Raw genomic sequence first — 21,604 nt, forward strand, 5'->3', positions numbered from 1 at the left:
TGCACATATGCTATTTGGGTCTTAAGCAATGGCAACACAAAGGATTCTTTAAAAAAAATTTTTTTATTTATTTATGTATACAAGAACTGGGGGATTCTTTTTTAAAAATTTATTTTTGCATAGAAGAACTGGGGTGAACAGAGGTGCAGGGGGTGAAAGGATTCACCAGAGACAAAGTGGGGAGCAGAACAGGTGGATTTACTGAAATAAATAAAGGGAGCAGCAAGTGAAACAGGAGAGGTCTGCTGTGCCATATATGGGTTAGCTCCCTGGCTGAGATAAAGGTGATTTAGTGCAGGCCAACCTGAAAGGGGTGGGAGAGGGGCGAATAGTAGTCTCTCAGGTGTGTCCAAGTTTCCCAATATCCCTATGGGGAATGACTTTGTGAGCAGGTACTCTCCCAGTATCCCTATGATGGAGCCTGCACTGAAACAACCTGAACACAGGTTCTGGGCTTCTAGAAAGATTCTCAATGGGTTGCATGCCTTGCTGCCTGGTGTGTGGCTCTTTGCACCCTCTCCCTCCCTTCTTACCTGCTTTTATGATCTCATTAACTACTTGAGCTTCCTTCTTGCAGCCTCTTTCATCATCCTTCCTCCCTCTCCAGGGTTAGGTAATCCCCACTCACTCTGCACAGCCTGCACAAGCAGAAAACACCTGATCAAGGACAAATTGAAAAGTGAGCACCAATCCCTTTCTGACTTTTCCTTGGTAGCCAGCTCTGTTCCACTTCTGACCTTTTATCTTTTTTTCTTTGAAGTATGATTTTCTTTGTGCCAAAACCATACCCAAAAATAGAGCTAAAATATTTTTCTATTTGAAGTAGCCTAATATATATGCTTTCACTTAAGTCATAAATTAGAGCTATTCTGCACCCTTGGGAAACTTTTTATAATAGGTACCGGAGAATCATTACTTTAACAGAAGTTTAACCTAAGATCAAACACATTCTCCTAAAGGGTCTCCCTTTATTTTCTTTTGTTCCCAAAAGCTTTCTCTGATGTGGTTGCGCTGAGCACTGGAACAGTTAAAAAAAAAAAGCTTTTGAAGAAGACTGGCTTGTAATAATAAAACCTGAAAGGCCAAGTTCCTCCATGGTTTGTTTGTGCTGGAAAATCTTGAAAAAAATCTAAAATCCGCAACCACATCTAGGAACTTTTTAATATTCACTCATTTATTATTTCATTTAATATTTATTTAAGCTTTTTTTATGTTCTGTGACCTGTGCCAAATGCTAGGGATACAAAGAGTATGAGTATGCACAGGACTGAGAGTATGCACAGCACCAACTGTTCAGATGAAGTGGACAGTTTGGGAGACATCTGTATGAATGGGGAAGAGATATTACATTGCTGAGGAAAAAGTTGGTGCTTCAGTGCATTTAGTCTTCCTTATTATCTGGAAAAGAACTGACTTCATTATTTATTCTTCAACAAATTTTCTTGTGACCCATATTCATATGTGCTGTGTAAATGCCAATTCACCCAAGGTTGGTTTGGGATTTAGAGTTGGCAATGGGAAGATCTCAGAGTGTCTAGCTTATTTTTGGTGTCATCGACTAGAAGAAGGGCTCTGCAGAGCTAAAATTCTATTGCTATTACCCTGATTTTGTGGTGTTCAATTATTTAAGCTTAGGCAATCTATCTAGACTACTTCCCTTCAATTTTGTCATCTACAAAGTGATAATCCCTAACATTCTACCTTGCATAAAATTGTATATGGTTCATGTAAAAGTACAAAACAATAAAAAAATCTGTAGTTAATCTTTGAAGGGAAGAAAAGTATACTCCTTTTAAAATGCTCAAACTCTAGTGGGAAAGATACACAATGAAAAGATCTTACCTGGCTCAAATTCACTTCTAAAATCCCAACAGCTTTTAGGTACCTATGCAGGCAATAACCAGTCACTGTGGTAGAGGTGTGACTTGTCTTCTATTTCTCTAAGCTGAATTAATTGCTATCTCTGGGTTGCTAATACTTTACATAGAATTCTGCCATTTTACCTACTAGACTATGTTTTATTTGTTACTATCGCTTTCCCATGTTTTATTGTGAGTTCCTCGAGGACTGATTACTTCATTCCAGCATCTAGCACAGGACTGCTAATCTGCATTTAAGAGCTGATTGACCATAAGTGAAACTTTCTTACATTCAACTGCCTCATAATAATTGATAATAACTGCTTTTTACTGAGTGACCACTTTGTACAATGCATTATGCTCAGAGCATCATTTAACTGTGAATTTGTCTCTATAGATGGTCTCTTAGCAACGTTGCCCCAAAGGGGGCATGTTGAGGGATATAGATTTACCTACATATGTCTTTGTTTTGCCTCAGAATTTCATCATAGGAAGGAGTGATAAAACAATAGGATAAAGGTTTCTGACAATAAAGCAAACTCCCTATCATTGAAGCCCCATTCATATTTAACAAATTTTACATCTTTTCCTTGCTAAGAACACTAATAATGATAACAAAAATCATAGCAGCAGCAGCAGGAACAATAAAAATAACTGCATATTTATTCTTTCATTTGATGCTGACTTTATGTGACAATGTAATCCTTTCATATACAGAGTTTATATCTCTGTAATTAGAATTCCTCAATGTTTTATTATTGTATATGATGTGCCTCCCTACTAATCTTTATAAGCTACTTTTAAAAATTAAAGTTGTAGGGCCTCCCCTGGTGGCTCAGGCAGTTGAGCACAGTGCTGTGAAGCTGTCCACAGCCTCTGCAGCGCAGGTTTGATCCAGGCCGGTGGGCGAGGGTCCCACATGGCATGGCAGACCTCTCCTGTCACGCCTCCTGTTCCCCTCAGAGTGTATTTCATCAATTTGCCTGTTCTATTCCCCTCTCTGTCTCCAGTGAATCCTCTCACCCTCCCGCACATCTGGCCTGTACCCCGTTTCTTGTATAAACAAATAAATAAATCTTTAAAAAAGTTGTATATATTTAAGATGTGCAAGTTGATGATTTGATATATATATATATATATATATATATATACACACACACACATAGTGAAATGATTACTATCCAAGCTAGTTAACCTGTCTCACAAAGTTACCCTTTTTTTTGTGATGAGAGCACTTGAAATTTCCCTTAGCTTATTTCCAGTATTCAATACAGTATAATCAACTCCAGTCATCATGCTATACATTAGATAGACCACACACATAACTAGAACTTTGTACTTTTTGGCCAACATGTCCCCTTCTTCCCCATTTCCCCAATCCCAGGTAACCACCATTTTATCCTTTAATTCTGTGAATTTGACTATTTTAGTTTCCACATATAAGTGAGATCACAGAGTACTTGTATTTTCCTGATTGGCTTATTTAATTTAGCATATTGTTCTCCAGATTTGTCCATGTTGTCAGAAATGATAGGATTTCCTTCTTTAAAAGGCCAAGTGAATATATATATTCTTCATTATATATATACACACACACACACACACACACATACATACATATCTTTTATGCAGTCATTCCTCCATTAAGGAATCAATACTTAAATGGATTCCATATGTGGACTACGGAGAATAATGCTGTAATTAAAATGGGAGTGCAACTACCTCTTTGAGATGCTGATTTTATTTTCTTCAGATATACACAGAGAAGTAAGATTGATTCCTATTTTTAGCAACTACAGAAGTAGTAGTTCTATTTTTAATTTTTTCTGTGTGGACTCTCCATACTGCTTTCCATAATGGGGAAATTTATGTTCGCCCTTTCCCCAGATCCTCAACACCACTTGTCACCTTTTGTCTTTTTGATAATAGCCATGCTAACAGGTTGATGTGATAGTGCACTGGAGTTTTGATTTGCATACCTGATGATAAGTGAGCTTTTCACATACGTATTGGCCAGTTGTTTATCTTCTTTTGGTAACTTTTTATTCAGGTGCTTTGCTCATTTTTAAATCAGTGTACTTGTTTTCTTGGTATTAAGTTGTTTGAGTTTCTTATATATTTTGGACATTAATCCCCTTATCAGATGTACACTTTGCAAATATTTTCTTTCGTTTCATAGGTTGTCTCTTCACACTGCTGTTTCCTTTGCTGTACAGAAGCTTTTCCACTTGATGTAGTGAACCACATAAGGGCACAAACTGTAATATTCATCTCTGTGTTCCCAGGATTGAAAGTGCTGGCACAGAGCAGAGTGAGGCTTGTGGTGGATGTGGTGTGGTTACATACATCTGAAGAAGTGTGAACCTGTACCTCTGAATCATAAAGAGTGTTGTAAACCAATGTTACCTTAGTAAAAAATAAAAGAAACTTGCCTCTGCCTCAGATTGTCTTCCCCAGACCAGTCCCTGAACCTCTTGAAATATCCTTATTTGTAAAATCAAGTGGCAACATCCCACTAACTGGGGACAGATTATGTTGATGCTTTGAACATTATGCAACGCACATAGTGCGTACTATTCAGTTCACTAAATAGAAAGTAGTTATTATCAATTATTATGTGTGAAGTTTCACTAATTTTCACTGATTGTCAGTTAGCTCTTTAATCACAGTCAGAAGGCAGATCTCTGCATCCTGTGCCAGTAGCTGAAATGAACTAATCAGACAGGATCTCGGTCCTTGAGGAATTCACGATAAGCATGAGAAAGCGACAGCAACAATGAATAGTCGGGCAAGTGAAATAGTAGAATTCTGTACAAAATACTGAGTTCTGCCTGGAAAAACGGAAAAACAGTAGTGGTGACCAGAGCTGTAACGAGGGCGGGGTCTGGAGGAACAGCTGGACCGTGATCGCAAAAGCTGCCGGAACCAAGGTCCTGCGGGAGTCCAGTGAACCTCGGTCAGATATTGGAACTGGACCAGATCGGAAGTTCCGTCAGTGTTTTCAGACACCAAGGTGTAAACGGCTGCTCGGGGCGTTCTTCGACTTTCAAAATTGCAGGCGGGAGCAGCACAAGATGAGCAGAGCTCTGGGAAAGGTAATGTAGGTCCCCTGCGCACCAAAGGCGGGGGAAGCGGCGGGGAGAGCGGACGTGGGAGTTGTCCGGGGAGCACCGCGAGTGTAACACATCCGGGTAATGAGACACTGGCGAAAACGAGGCTCTTCCCGGCAGCACGTGCGACCCCTTTTACTCCCAAGGACTGTGCTTTGTTTGTCTCCGCCCCGGCCTACTGGCCGCGGGAGCCCGTGCGCCGCACCCCCTCCGCTCCTGCTAACACCGCCCATTGCCTGGAAAGGGAAAGGCCCCGTATTGGGAATCTGGACTCCAGCATGTGGTCCCCATAATCTGTATGACCTTGAGAAGGGCAATCATCAACTTCCAGATCTTTTTTTCAAAGAATACCTTTCTGACTGAAAGGTTCGGCGCGGTAAAGAAAAGGAGAGCCAGGCTACATTTCTCAAAGGGAGGGAAAGTTTATTGCGCCCAGGGCGGACCTCACAGACCCAAGGCGGGGGTCAGTGAAGCCGCGCACGTTGTTAGGGGGAAACAGGGTTTTATAGGGCGAGGAGAGGTCAGGTGGGTAGTTGGGCTCGAACGGCGGGAAAAGTTTGTAGGGCAGGTATAGGTTCTTTGTCTGAGATGAGACTCCTAGGGGGAGGGGGGAGGCTCATTGTCTGAGTCCTCCAGGCAGGTATCCCCATTCCTGCCCCCCAGGTGGGCTTCTTGGTTGGCTCCTGCATTCAGGCCTCCTGCATGGACCTTTCACTGACTTGATGACCCGATTGGGATGTGAGGCAGCCCTGCTATACAAGGGTAATTTACACTGTTACTTACAAAACCTTATTGAAGTGACAGTAGTAAAACTGTTTAAACCACCATAAATACATTCCTTTGCCGTTCTCTGTCCTCTTAACACATTACAGGTGTCCTCTTTCAGCTCTATCATGCTGCTTACATTTATTACTTATTTTAGCAATTTATAAGTAAAATTTTATTTTAGGCATTAATCGCAGAGACTGTATCTTCATCACGCATAGAGCGGCAAGATCATTTTTGCAAATAGTTCTGCTTGGGAGCAGTTCCTGAATGTCTCCATATTTGTTTCTTTAAATGCCCAAGTTTCATTTCATCATTTATGATGTGAAATATATAACTCACTGTTGTTCTCCTTAGTTGGATTGTGAGAATGTTGTAGGTTTGGTGAAAGAATAATAGAATATAAATCACTTTCAAAATTGCGTTGTTAAAGGTGGTCAAATTGGTGACTCCCCACTCCTGCTCTGTTTGCCTTGAATTTAAGGCATGTTGAAAGGGAGGAATCGTTTTTTCTGAGTATACTGTTTTGAACCATTCTGTACTCCTGGAGAGCCCATGGAAATCTGTCATTAGAACTGTCATCTAAAGATGCCAGGATAGGGCCTCCCCGGTGGTGCAGCGGTTGAGCGCTGGGTTGCGAAGCTGCCCTGGGCCTCTGCGGCGCTGGTTCGATCCCCGGCTGCTCCCCGGCCACCGGAGGAGGGTCCCACATGGCGCGCAGACCTCTCCTGCCGCCCGCTGCTCCCCTCAGCAGTGCACTTCGGTCCTTCTGCCTGCTCTGCTCCCTGCTCTGGCTCTGGTGAATTCTCTCACCCTCCCGCACTTCTGACTATACCCAGTGCATGTATAAAAAACAAAAACAAACAAACAAATAAATAAATAAATAAAAACATGCCTCTATTAAAAAAATAAATAAATAAAGATGCCAGGATATACAGGGTTGCTCCAAGCCTGATGTCATTGTTCCCTTCCACACTTACTCTTCCTGTTTACCATACTGCTTTGGCCACATAGCCTCTTCTTTATTTGATAAATGCTGAATTCCTGATCCTTGATCTTGTGTATCCTTCTTACTCAGAGTGCCCTCACCCTTCTCATCACATATCCAAATGCTCTATCCTTCAAGACCCCGCTCAGGTCTCATCTTTTTCATAAATCTTTTCTGACCACTTCTGCTAAAGTGACTGTTAATTTTTTAGGTTATTTGACCTCTCACTGCTTCAGTTTCATATCTGTAAAATGCGAATGGTGATGCCCAATATATGGAAATGGTGGTACATTATAGAAGATAATGTACGTAAAAGTACTTTGTAAGGTATGAAGAATTATACACATAGGAATACTGATATTATTTTACAGTTAATAAACTTCTTTCATTTGTATAATCTCATTTGATCTTCACAACATTGTAAGATTATCCTGATAGGCACAATGAATGAGGAACTGGAAACTACCTGTATAGTGTCTGGGACATAATAGGTTTTCAAATATTTTAATGAATGCCTGAATGAATGAATGCTTTCTTATAAGTCATCAGCCTCTAAAGTGGTAGTACTGGGGGAGCCGAGATTTCATCTCTCTCCTAATACCCACTGCCTTTCCTTATCTGAGTATTTCACATCTCTCTAATTTGATAATAATTTTGGTTTTCCTCATCTGTGAAATGAGGAACAAAAACTTTTACTTTCCGGTTTTCAGTATAGTATTATTTATTACATTGCCATGTAATAAATGATTTATATATAAGTATTATATATAATAAATAATTAAAATATATAAATAGTTTTTATACATTTTCTCACTAGAAAGATGTTAGGGTCAGCAACTGTTTTTTCTTCATGTCTGTATGTAACCAGCCTACAGTGCACTTGACCATGACCTAAAGCAGGTATCTGATATTGAATGAATATGTGAATAAACAAACATTGACATTACATAGTAACTACTTGTAATGTACTCGAGCTGGGGTTCAAGCTTCAAAACTCTTAGCCCCATCCTCTTTAGTTGGGACTCTAAGAAATTTTTTTTTTTTTTTTTTTTATAGAGGCATGCTTTATTTATTTGTTTGCTGGTTTCTTTGTTTGTTTTGTTTATACATGCACTGGGTACAGTCAGAAGCGCGGGAGGGTGAGAGAATTCACCAGAGCCAGAGCGGGGAGCAGAGCAGGCAGAAGGACCGAAGTACACTGCTGAGGGGAGCAGCGGGCGGCAGGAGAGGTCCGCGCGCCATGTGGGACCCTCCTCCGGTGGCCGGGGAGCAGCCGGGGATCGAACCGGCGCCACAGAGGCCGCGCGCAGCCTCGCAACCCAGCGCTCAACCGCTGCGCCACCGGGGAGGCCCATGACTCTAAGAAATTTTTAACTGCAAATCATCTAAAATTCTAGATAAGTGAGAAGACCAAATTTACTGGGTTCGGATTGGTTGGAATCACATATCTTTTTAGGTCTGCAGAAGTAATAGAGCAGGGTGGATCCAATTAAGACACTATTGCAGATATTCATCAGCCCCAGAAAGCATATTAATTGATCACTATGGCAGGGTGGTGTCTATAGAAGTCAGAATGTAACAGGGAATAGGTAATGACACACCTGCTGAATTACTTTGCACAGAAATTGGATGGATCCAAACTCAGGTGTAGATGTCATTCACCCTGAGATTACCATTCTTTTCTAAGGGATTTCCCTTGTACCACAAGGCTATGGCTAGAGAAGGTGCCAGGTTGAGTCTTGCTAAGTCCAGAAGGAAAAATCTTGGGGGCCAATTTCATAGGTAATGAAATGTTTTCAAGGGCTCCACATTGAAGACCAACATTGTGTAGAGTTCATATGAACAAGTAACAGGGAAGGTTGAAGGAAATGACAAACCAATGGACATGAATTGTGTTCTTCTCTGTCGTATCGAAAGAGGAGAACACAAATTTCAGAGTGTTTGAAAGGGCAAGTAGTCCAAAAGCTTGGGAAAATGGTCAAGAAGTTGGCTGTTTCTTGGTTGATACTAGACTACAAGTTCTAGAGGACAGGGAGATCTTTTTATTTTGTTCATGGTTGTATCTTCAGCACCTGTCACATACCAAGCTACAAATAATTTAATTAATGATGAGTTAAGCAATCATCATCCTCATCACTGCTATCAATCTGACCATTAATAATTGCCTTGTACATATTGTACTAAGCCCTTTCACATATTATATAATATAGACTAATCTTTTCAACTACTCTAAGCAGTATAAACTTTTTTTTTAAAGATTTCTTTTTTTATATTTATTTATTTATTTATTTATTTATTTATTTATTTATTTATACAAGCACTGGGTACAGTCAGAAGCGCGGGAGGGTGAGAGAATTCACCAGAGCCAGAGCAGGGAGCAGAGCAGGCAGAAGGACCGAAGTACACTGCTGAGGGGAGCAGCGGGCGGCAGGAGAGGTCTGCGCGCCATGTGGGACCCTCCTCCGGTGGCCGGGGAGCAGCAGGGGATCGAACTGGCACTGCAGAGGCTGCGGGCAGCTTTGCAACCCAGCGCTCAACCGCTGCGCCACCGGGGAGGCCCTATGCAGTATAAACTTTTATAAGGAGGTGTGATTTGGAGGGATTTATTAATTTGATCAACAATAACTGTTGAGCACCTGCTATGCGCCAGAAATTACGCTAGATGTTGGGATAAGCAATTTCCTGTCTTCTTGGAGGATGTATTCCTAGCAAAAGAGACAGACTAATTAAACAGATAACTAACTAATGGTGATAACTGCCATAGAAGAAAATTTCTGGGTATATAACAGGATCCAAGCAATTTAAGTAGTCAGAACATTTTTTGAGATGTTTCATGACTAAGACTTAAAGAAGAATTTAGACAGGAAGAGCACATGTAGAGATCCTAAAATAACAACATACTTGGAGTTCCAAAAGGCCCAGAGGAAACTGAGAGGAAGAGGACAAAATGGGGTTTGGTTCAAAGGAGAGTATTCAGAGAAGCATGAGGATGAGAGATGGGGAGAGAGTAGGGGAGTGGACTTAAATTTTAGGAGGTGACCACAGGTATTTTGAAACTGAATTTAGTCCTGGAGAAGTTAGGGAATTGGTGTTACAGAACCGTGGCCTAGAAGTGCCATCTAGCAGTTATTATATGAGACCAGATATTTCTTTTCTTTTTAAAAAATTGAGATATAATTCACACATTATAATGTTCACTATTTTAACATGAATAGCTCAGTGGTTTTTCGTATTTTCACAAAGTTGTGCAACCACCACCACAGTCTGACTCCAGAACATTTTTATCACCCCCCAAAAGAAACCCTGTATCTATAAGCAGTCACTCCTTATTCCCCGCTCTGCTAACCCTCCTGTAACCGCTAGTCTGCTTTTTGTCTTTATGGATTGTTTGTTCTGGTCTTTTCATATAAATGAAATCATACCATTTATGAAGCCAGATATTTTTTAAGTGATTTGCCAAAGATCGTGCAGCTGGTAAAATGAAAGGACTGATATTTAAGCCAGGTCTGGGTAAATCTGTTGTCTGTGCTCCTAACTGCCATTAAGACTCAGTGCAGGGGCCTCCCCAGTGGCGCAGCGGTTGAGCGCTGGGTTGCGAAGCTGCCCACAGCCTCTGCGGCGCCAGTTCGATCCCCGGCTGCTCCCCGGCCACCAGAGGAGGGTCCACATGGCGCGCAGACCTCTCCTGCCGCCCGCTGCTCCCTCAGCAGTGTACTTCGGTCCTTCTGCCTGCTCTGCTCCCCGCTCTGGCTCTGGTGAATTCTCTCACCCTCCCGCGCTTCTGACTGTACCCAGTGCTTGTATAAACAAAACAAACAAACAAACAAATAAATAAATAAATAAAACATGCCTCTATAAAAAAAATAAAAAAAAAAAAAGACTCAGTGCAAAGACAGATTTTGATGTTCAACATAGTAACCATATTCAGAAGAGAATACCCTTCCCCCCCGAATGCAATCTTGAAAAACTTAAAAGAGCTAGAACACCATTTACTAGCTATAAGTATTAGGTTTATGTATCTTTCTTTCTTTTTTTTATTTTATTTTTTTTTTTTTAATTTTTTTTTTTTAATTTTTTTTATAAGAGGCATGTTTTATTTATTTATTTATTTGTTTGTTTTGTTTATACTGCACTGGGTACAGCAGAAGCGCGGGAGGGTGAGAGAATTCACAGAGCCAGAGTGGGGAGCAGAGCAGGCAGAAGGACGAAGTCACTGTGGGGGAGCAGCGGGCGGCAGGAGAGGTCTGCCATATGTGGGATCCTCCTCGGTGCCGGAAGCAGCGGGGATCAAACCGGCGCCGCAGAGGCCACGGGCACTTCGAACCAGCGCTCAACGCTGCGCCACGGGGAGGCCCCTTTTTTTTTTTAAAAACATTTATTTATGCATACAAGAACTGGGGCACAGGCCAGAGATGTGGGGGACAGGGGGTAGTGTAAGAGGATTCACCAGAGACAGAGTGAGGAACAGAACAGGCAGACTGACTGAAATACGCTGCTGAGGGGAGCAGCGGGCGAGTCAGGAGAGGTCTGCTATGCCATGTGGTAGCTTCCTGGCTGGCTGGGGATCCAACTCATGCTGCAGTGGCTCCAGATAGCGCCATAAGCTGCATCTGAACCCCTTGCACCACCAGGGAGGCCTGATTTATTCATCTTTCTGGGCTTTATTTCTTCGTAATAAAATGGGATAGAAATAGCAATCTCACAGGATCATTGTAAGGATTAAAGGAAATGACATTTGGTATGTAGCAGGTGCTCAACAAATGGTATTATTATTCATGTTCTTATAGTATACAAATTTCATCAACATAAATTGGTATTACACCTTGAAGAGGTAGTGTGGGAGAATGGAAAATATGGGCTTTGGATTCAGTCAGATTTGAATTTGAATTCTTGACATTTCTTATCAAACTTTGGATCATTTACCCAAGCCTCTGTTTTTTCCTTTATAAAACAGAGGCAATTATCTCAATTATCCTCTACCGGAGAATTGGTGTAAAGACTATTCGAAGTAATATGTGTAAAATGCTTAACACGAAAGATGTCCTCTGCAAGTGATAGTGACCTATCACTTAAAATACTGTCTTATGTTATGACTCAATAATGCTGTTTTAAATAATCTTAAGTAATATTCATTAGTATGTAACAGAGTACATTCTGTTAATATAACTAAAAAAGCTCTCAGTTGCTTACCCCATGGGCCCCTGACCCACTGCTGTGACTACCCACTCTGGGATTCTTTCTGAAGCTACTCACACACTCTAGATTTTCTCCCATGACTTTGTTTCTTTGATAGTTATGCAGGCCTTTTCTGCTTTCTGGCTCCTGAGCTCATGAGACAACTATTTTTGTGACTTACTGCAGCAGCTATGTCCTCATTCATTCATTCACTAGCACCACTGCTGTCTTCTTCCTTTAGCTTCAGAGTGGGAGCTGCTTTTCATTTGCTGAGTGGGGGAGGGTGTATTTGTGGATACAGTCCCAAAATAGATTACTTTTATCCTGATAAATAATGCCAAACATTGCAGGGGAGAGGACACACATTTCATCTGCCAGAGCTGAAAGGGAGAAGTCACACCACAGCTTGAATGCCTTCCAAAAAGTTGTTAGCCATTAAGTCTGGCTTTTAGATAATTAAATCCTTAGCTGCTATAGAAACTCAGAAATCTGAACAATTAAACCGAAGAAAAGTCAGTCTTATCTAGATCTTTCTTGCCATACAGTACTTCTTCTGTATGAAGTGACCCATTTAAGAATATATTCTGTTTGCTATGGTATCTGTTCTGTTCATCATGGTTGAGCCTGAAGGGTCCTTAGCGTTATTTGCTCTAAGTCCAAAGAAGGAAGTACTAGCTACAGTATGGTGGCTAGTGGTGGGAGAGCTGATCAGAGCTCCTCTCTCCTGGGGCTCCCAATTCCTTCCTCTTTATGCTGACCCAATATTTGGTTAAACATATTGCATACATACTTTACAAAGCATTTACTATCTGATTTAAGTATAATTTTTAAGATTATCTACATACTTTGCTCTTCCTTCCATCTATTCATTTCCTTCCCAATCTTCATGTCCTCACATTCTGCTGGAAACCTTTTCTAAATTTGAGCATTTCCCCCATTCATTTATCTGAGAGAAGGTGCTAAAGAGTAGGAAAATTATGGCTTTGGAGTCAGAAAAATAACACCTAATGATAGTTTTCACAGTAACTTTGTGAGATAAATTTACTGAGTCTCAGTTTCTTAACTGTAAAATGGGATAATATGTTTATTTTGTAAGGATATTGTGATTTAGACACATAGTAGATGCTCAAAAAATTGATGCTTAATAAAGGGGTAGGAATGATTATCACTCATTCACTTATTTACTTCTAATTATTTGTTTATTCACTAAAACAAACTTTTATTGATTGTTTACCAAGTGGTTGAGAAGAAATCAACATGACCCATGCCCCTATAGATTTGTTTTTTTAAAGATTTATTTTATTTATTTATGCACACAAGAACTTGGGTATACGCCTGAAGTGCGGGGGTTGAGAGGACTCAACAGAGATAGAGTGGGGAGCAGAACAGATGAATCTACTGAAATACACTGCTGAGGGGAGCAGCAGGCAAGACAGGAGAGGTCTGCTATGCCATGTGGGTAGCTCCCTGGTCAGGGATCAAACTCATGCTGCAGTGGCTGGCAATAGCTTGATATTGCTGAGACTTTAACCCCTGCACCACCATGGAGGCCCCCTGTATATCTTTTGATCTAGTGGTCTGAGGGTGTTAAGTGAAACTTTTGAAGTAATATGAAAACTTTTATATATCCGTGGATATATTCATTTGTCTGTGGAGAAGATTCATGACTTTGAACAGACTCTTATCAGCAGATATAACACTATAAAAGCTAAAAAATCTTGCCCTTATCCACCTGGATTTCTATTTCCAACCATCCAAACTCCTGTTCGGATTGTGCTTACATTTTTTACATGGCTTTAATAAGATGTAATTCAAATATCATCAATTCACTGATTTAAAGTATACAATTCAATGGCTTTTAATATATTCAGAGTTGTACAGATCACCATTACCAATTTAGAATATTTTCATCACCCCAGAAAGAAATCTCATATCCTTAGCTGTTATTCCCCAACTCCCCAGATCCTCCAACCCTAGGCAACTACTAATCTACTTTCTCTATAGATTTGTCTATTTTAGGTATTTCATATAAATGGAATCACAATAATTGATCCTTTGTGACTGTTTTCTTTCATTTTGTGTAGTGTTTTCAAGATTCATATTATAACAATTTATTTTTATCTTCCCTTTAATGTTCACACAGTAAAATAAGTTTTATTTTAGAATAGTTTTAAGATTACAGCAAAGTTGCAAAGATACTATAGAGAATTCCTATATAGCCCATAGCCAGCTTTTTTATTATTATATTACTATAATGCATTTTTATAAAATTTAATATTTTATTTATATTTATTACTATTATTATTATTTTATTTTATGCCATTTTCCCATTCCAGGTTCCCATTCAGGATACCACATTACATTTTTTTAAATTTATTTTTATTTTAATTAAGTAATTAATTAATTTATACAAGCACTGGGGTACAGTCAGAAATGCGGGAGGGTGAGAGAATTCACCAGAGCCAGAGCGGGCAGCAGAGCAGGCAGACTGATGAAATACACTGCTAGGGGGAGCAGCGGGCGGCAGGAGAGGTCTGCGCGCCATGTGGGACCCTCACCGGTGGCTGGGGATCCGGTTTGATCCCGGGCTGCTCCCCGGCCACCGGAGGAGGGTCCCACATGGCGCGCAGACCTCTCCTGCCGCCCGCTGCTCCCCTCAGCAGTGTACTTCGGTCCTTCTGCCTGCTCTGCTCCCTGCTCTGGCTCTGGTGAATTCTCTCACCCTCCAGTGCTTCTGACTGTACCCAGTGCATGTATAAACGAAACAAACAAACAAATAAATAAATAAAAAGCATGCCTCTATTAAAAAAAAAAACATACATGTTGAAAGAACTGAAATTGTTGCCCATGGTTGCATAGTTGAGGGAATTTTCTATTTGTATTATGGTACATTATGGACATTTTATATTTATTATTTAGTTACTTTATGAAAAGATTCTATGTTAAACAGATTTTTGATTGGATGCTAGCAGAGCAGAGTGAGATTTAAGTACCTGGGGAAAAGGAGGTTTATGGAGGGAAACTGCCTCTGCATTTTTACCCCTTTCATTATTGTGTTGTTGATGTTGGTATCATCATCATCATTATTGAGAGAGACAGTGTGCTGTAATAGAGGCATTGCCTTTGGAGTAAAACGGTCTTCTTAGCCACTTACTACCTATGATATCTTAGAATATAACCTCTCTGGGCCTAAGTTACCTCATCTGTAAAGTTGGCGTGCAGTGAATTTTGAGAATTAGAGAAGGGTAAAGAGAGTCTCTCACCTGGTGCCTGTGTTTGACAGGTGCATAGTAATTGTTTACTGATATTAGAAAAAACTACCAAAGGGGAGATAGCTTGAAAAAAGAAAAAGCACCATGAAAGAGGGATTTCTATTTTCTTATTTTTAAAGATTTATTTATTTATGCATACAAGAGCTGGGGTGCAGCCCAGAGATGCAAGGGGTGAGAGGATTCACCAGAGACAGAGTGGGGAGCAGAACAGGAAGATCTACTGCAATACACTGCTAAGGGGAGCAGCGGGCATGACAGGAGAGGTACGCTGTGCCATGTGGGTAACCTCCCTGGCCGGGGATCGAACTCGGGTGCTTCAGTGGCTGGGAATAGCTTCATAGTGATGCATCTTAACCCCTTGCGCCACCAGGGAGGCCCTGGGATTTCTGGGTTTTTTTAGCATTTTCTGGAGTGGGTGGGAAAGAAGATAACCTTGGTTTACCCGCATTTTTTATATTGGCAGTAAGACAACCCTGCTAGATAGAGCCTTTGGGTCCTTTTTTTGATTTGTGTGCCAACTATACAAACCATTTGTGGTTATTTGGCTTCTTTGTGAAGAGATGCATGGAATTCTGTAATTGCTTAAGATTGCCCTAACATGGCTGTTTTCTCTGTAGGTGCTATATCTGCGGAATGATACCATTTTAAAACAAGCCTTTTCCCTCTTAAGGTAAGAATATTAATAACAATAATGAAATATAGCTAATATTTTCATTCTGCTAGATAGTTCACTCAACATTTTTCTTTCATCTCTATTTGTATGTCTCATAAGCATCTCAAGCATTAACTCCCCTGCCATCTTGCTCATTCCCTGTTCTCAGTAATTGACACCTCCATCCTTCTGGTTGCTCAGGTCAGAGTTGCCCTTGAAATTGTTATTTGTCTCACATCCAATTCTTTTTTTTTTTTTTTAAAGATTATTTATGCATATAAGAGCTGGGGTATAAGCCAGAGATGTGGGGATTGAGAGGATCCACCAGAGACAGAGGGGGGAACAGAACAGGCAGATTGACCAAAATACACTGCTGAGGGGAGCAGCGGGTGACAGAAGAGGTCTGCTGCGCCATGTAGGTTTCTCCCTGGCCGGCTGGGGATCGAACTCGCACTGCAAAGGCAGTGGATTGCTTCACAGTGTGGTGCTCAACCCCTTGCACCACCAGGGAGGCCCTCACATCCAATTCTTTAATAAATGCTGTCTTCTCTACTTGTGATATATACACAGAATTGAATCATCTATCACGTCCACTTTTGGCTTTCATACTTTCTATTTTGCTAAACTGCTAGGGACCAATTCCTCCTCTCCTCATCTTCTTTATCATCATTCTACCTTCTAACCAGCTGATTTATTTTTACTTTTGTCTTGTATCCTTCACACTAAAATCAGTTATTATTTTTTTTAAAGATTTCTTTATTTATTTATACAAACACTGGGTACAGTCAGAAGCGCAGGAGGGTGAGAGAATTCACCAGAGCCAGAGCGGGGAAGAGAACAGGCAGACTGACGAAATATACCGTTGAGGGGAGCAGCAGGTGGCAGGAGAGGTCTGCGAGCCATGCATCCGGGTATCAAACTGGCGCTGCAGAGGCTGCAGGCAGCTTTGCAGCCCAGCGCTCAACCGCTGCGCAGCCAGGGGAGGCCCTAAAATCAGTGATTATTTTACAATCAAATTAGTTCATGAGGGCCTCCCTGGTGGTGCAAGGGGTTAAGCACCGCACTATGAAGCAATCCGCAGCCTCTGCAGCACGAGTTGGATCCCCAGTCTACCAGGGAGCAACCCACATGGTGCAGCAGACCTCTCCTGTCTCTTCCGCTGCTCCCCTCAGCAGTGTATTTCAGTCAGCCTGCCTGTTTTGTTCCCCACTCTGTCTCTTCTGAATCCTCTCACCCCCCACATCTCTGGCCTGTATCCCAGCTCTTGTATGCATAAATAAATAAACCTTTAAAAAAAAATTAGCTCATGACACTTGTCCCAGAACTCTCTGATGGATTCCCATCTAATTCAGAATAAAATTTGCAATTCTTACCATGGCCTATAAGGTTTTACATAATCTGTTCCCTCATCATATACTATGCTTAGTCAGCATTAGCCACACTTTGGAAAGGTTCCCTTTCTATTCCTTGCTGATCTAAGCATTCTCCCACTGCAAGATTTTGCACAGTGTTGCATTAGATATCCCTCTTGCTTTATTCAGGTTTGTGCCCAAATATTTTCTCACCAGAGATGTCTTCCCTGACTGCCCTAAAATGGTAAAATAGCTCCACCCCCACCCACTATCAGTTTTTATCTTCTTATCTTGCATTATTTTTCTTGTTAACAGGTGTCACCACCTGATACATTTGTTATATGTGTGCATGACACACATGTATGTGACACATTTACATATACATATAAAATATATTTTCTGTGCCCCCCTACTCACTGGAATATAAGCATCAAGTAGGTAAGGAATTTGTTAATTTTGTTCACTGCAATATCTCTAGGGCCTAGAATGGTATCTAAAACATAATAGGCATTTTAATAAATAATAATTTAATGAATGAATGATCCTCAGAGTTATCTGGTAGGTACAGGTAATAATACAGGTAATATCTGGTAGGTACAGGTAACTATTATGTATAATAGTTATTTATACATAAATAACAGATCTAGAGAGGATAATAACTTTCTCTGAGGGGCCTTCGCTGTGGCGCAGCGGTTGAGCGCTGGGTTGCGAAGCTGCCCGTGGCCTCTGCAGCGCCGGTTCGATCCCCTGCTGCTCCCCGGCCACCGGAGGAGGGTCCCACATGGCGCACAGACCTCTCCTGCCACCCGCTGCTCCCCTCAGCGTGTACTTCGGTCCTTCTGCCTGTTCTGTTCCCCACTCTGTCTCTGGTGAATCTTCTCACCCCCCATACCTCTGGCCTGTACCCCAGTTCTTGTATGCATAAATAAATAAATCTTTAAAAAAAATAAAGATGAGGTAATTGAACTACAAAGGTATAAAACAACTTGCTTAAGGTCGCAGTTTGGAAATGGTAGCGTCAGCATTTAATCACAGATCTGTTTGTTTCCACCTTGGTCTACAATTTAGTTTCAAAGCTTCTCAAGATACTGAAGTAAAATATTCATATTATGTGGTCACCCAAATGAAGCCATATATTTTCCTTTGTGTTCTCATTCTCTGGCTTCTGTGTCCAGTCTGGCTGTCATTGCTGTTCCTTCCTCTCTGTCCTCCCTCAGCATGTTATTACAAGGCTTGTCCTGTTTCTCTGGGTTATTGTAAGAACCACCTCGCTGGTTTTCTTGTTTCAGTTTCACTTCTTCTCAGTCATTACTTGCTTTGCTGTCAGGGTTAATTTTCCAAAATTTTAAAAAGATTTTTTCCCCCAAACTTAAATGATAATGTCACTCCTGTGCTTAAAATCTGCCAAGACATAGAGTAAAGATCAAACTCCTTAGCACAGCATACAAGGCCCTTTATGATCTGGTCCCTGATTATCTAAATTCCCTCACCCCTTTTCCTGCCACTTAAGTTCCATTCACATTCAGCTGCTTGCTCTTCCCGGGATACCACTTTCAAATCTCTGCCAAGAATGTGTAGTTGAGAGCAGTTCTTCATTTTTAAAATGTCAGATCATATAGTTTGACCTCTTTGTTGGGAATGATCACACTTTTCTTCATGTTCTACCAAATTGTGTAAGCTTTTGTTCTGGATCAGTTCTATACTGTGGCACGTATTTGTTTACATGTATCTCTCACAGCTAGACTGTACAGGCATTTTACTTACTTTTGAATCCTCAGGACCTAGCACATTGTCTGGCACATAGTGTACTTAATGTTTGTGGAACAAAGGGAAGGAATGAATAAAAAATACCTAGTTTTGACATATTGTTAGTGAGAATCATACAAGTTTTGATAACTGAAAATTTTATTTGGGTATCTAATTGTATTCAACATACTTTCTCCCTCTTTTTTGGTCCAGAATTTCAGGAGACAATCCCATCTGTTCTGCAGGTAAGCAGTTATTTTCTGATGTAGTCTCTTTTCTTCAAGTGATCATCTAATTCTCTGTAATAATATTATGTAGAATTATGCCTAACATATCTTTGAGAAGAGTGACCAGGACCAAATCCTACCCCTCACATGAACTAGGACAGTGGGTGAGAACATGAAGTAGTAATTCAGAGCATGAGCATATTTTTCTGTGACCTTTGGCTACTTCTCTATAACTTAGTTTCCGTACTTAAAAAATTGGGATAGTTATAGTACAAATTACTGTGAGTTATTTGAAGATTAATGAAATATATTACATAATATGCTCAAAGAGGTTTGCTATTGGGGGCCTCCCTGGTAGTGCAGGGGTTAAAGTCTGAGCGCTATCAAGCTATCGCCAGCCACTGCAGCATGAGTTTGATCCCTGGCCAGTGTGCTAACCCACATGGCGCAGCAGACCTTTCCTGTCTTGCCTGCTGCTCCCCTCAGCAGTGTATTTCAGTAGATCCACCTGTTCTGCTCCACACTGTCTCTGTTGAATCCTCTCATACCCCACACTTCTGGCCTATACCCCAGCTCTTGTATACATAAATAAATAAAAAGAAATCTTTAAAAAAAAAAGTTTGCTATTACTATTATTCCTATTATTATTCACTACTGCCTCTATTTTAGACCTGTCTTCCATTGCTGTCATGTAGTAGGCTTAGGCTTTTCTTACAGTATTTTATCCAAAGTGAATGTCACTCAGGCCTCCCTGGTGGTACAAGGGGTTAAGATATAACCTATGAAGCTACCCACAGACACTGCAGCATGAGTCCGATCCCCGGCCAGGGACCTACCCACGTGGCACAGCAGACCACTCCTGACTCACCCACTGCTCCCCTCAGCAGTGTATTTCAGTCAGTCTGCCTGTTCTGCTCCCCACTCTGTCTGTGGTGAGTCCTTTCATCCCCCACACCTCTGGCCTGTACCCCAGCTCTTGTATGCATAAATAATAAATCTTTAAAAAAAAAAACAAAATGAATGTCACTCAATCTGGTTAACTCAATGAATATCAGCCTCTCTCTCAACCCAGCTACTTGATTTCTTGGCTTTGTCTATCATGTGACAAATTTCAAAGCAGTTATTGGATTTTCATGACATCCAGCTTTTGACTGGAGTATCAGGGGCAAAGGAATGGAAGTAAGGAAGGGAACTAAAATTTATCGAATGCCTAAAATGTGCTAGGTAGTGTATAAGAAATTCTACATTTGTTCATTATTCTAGAAGATGGTGGCAATGCTTAGAGATCACCATTTCTACCAGCCCCAAAGTTCAACATGTCAAATAATGGTTTTCTTTTTATTTATTAAACAAACATTTATTGTATTAGGCGGTGTATTATGTACTGGAGGGTACAAAATTAAGTCCTTGCCATTTAGGAGCTTACAGTATTGCAAGAAAGATTTTTTTCCTCCATGAATAATACAATGAACACTTCTATACCAACCCCTTAGATTGAACTGTTGTTGACATCTTGTCATGTTAACTTTCTTTATGAGATCTAATGCGATTTCACTTCTGAATACTTCAGCATGCATTTCTAGAAATAAGTACATTCTCTTCATTCTGTTAAAGAACAATACAGGTTTTCCCGCTATCCAAAAGAAGAACTTGCTATTTTGTATGATTTGGTAGGTTATTTTTTGGGTCTGGGGATAATAGTTACTATTAATTTATATGAGAAAAAAGTTGAGCATCTCCATACCCAAAAGAAAAGAATGGTGTGGATAATAAATAACATAATTTACTCAGTTTTCTGTTTGGAGAAACTTAAGATGTCTCTGAGATTTTGGATATAAACAATACTATAATAAACATCCCTGTACACTATTATTTGTGCCCTTGTCTGATTATTTACTTAGGATATATTTGTAAATGTCAAACTGGTGGGTCAAAGGAAATACACATTTTTAAAGCTATTGATGCATATTACCAAATTGCTCTTGAGAAGAATTATACCATTTCATACTTATTTGGTTTTTGAGAAGCCCTTTTTACATGCTTATTGGTAATTAGTGTATTATTTTTAAATATTTGCTAATATTATACATTTTAAAATGCTATTGTTTTTGTGATTTTTTTTTTTTTTTTGTAAACTTTATTTATTTCTGCATACAAGAACTGAGGCATAGGCCAGAAGTGCGGGGAGGGCTGGGAGAGGTGGGGTGAGAGGATTCACCGGGGACAGTGAGGAGCAGAACAGGCAGATCTAGTGAAATACACTGCTGAGGGGAGCAGCTGGTGAGAGGAGAGGTCTGCTGCGCCATGTGGGTTAGCTTCCTGGCCGGGGATCAAACTCGTGCTGCTCTGTTTGTCCAAAGCGTCATAGTGCTGAGACTTACCCCTTGCACCACCAGGGAGGCCCAATTTGCATGTTTTTTATTTCTAGTTAGTTAGGCATTTTTCATGCATTTACTGG

General features: G+C 40.6%; 1 protein-coding gene across 1 annotated transcript in view; it reads left to right on the forward strand.

Annotated features, from left to right (window-relative positions):
- The first annotated feature begins 369 nt into the window (after positions 1 to 369).
- The window catches only part of MRPL48 (mitochondrial ribosomal protein L48), a 53,547-nt gene continuing 32,312 nt past the window's right edge, over positions 370 to 21,604 (forward strand). Inside the window, exons 1-4 of the mRNA XM_037522056.2 lie at positions 370 to 392; positions 4,711 to 4,954; positions 15,787 to 15,839; positions 19,133 to 19,164. Coding sequence (XP_037377953.1) covers positions 370 to 392; positions 4,711 to 4,954; positions 15,787 to 15,839; positions 19,133 to 19,164 — 352 coding nt within the window. The remainder of the gene's footprint in view (positions 393 to 4,710; positions 4,955 to 15,786; positions 15,840 to 19,132; positions 19,165 to 21,604) is intronic.

The sequence above is a fragment of the Talpa occidentalis genome, unplaced genomic scaffold (assembly GCF_014898055.3).
Source record: "Talpa occidentalis isolate TD23 unplaced genomic scaffold, MPIMG_talOcc4v2.1 talOcc4.3, whole genome shotgun sequence".
NCBI lineage: Eukaryota > Metazoa > Chordata > Mammalia > Eulipotyphla > Talpidae > Talpa > Talpa occidentalis.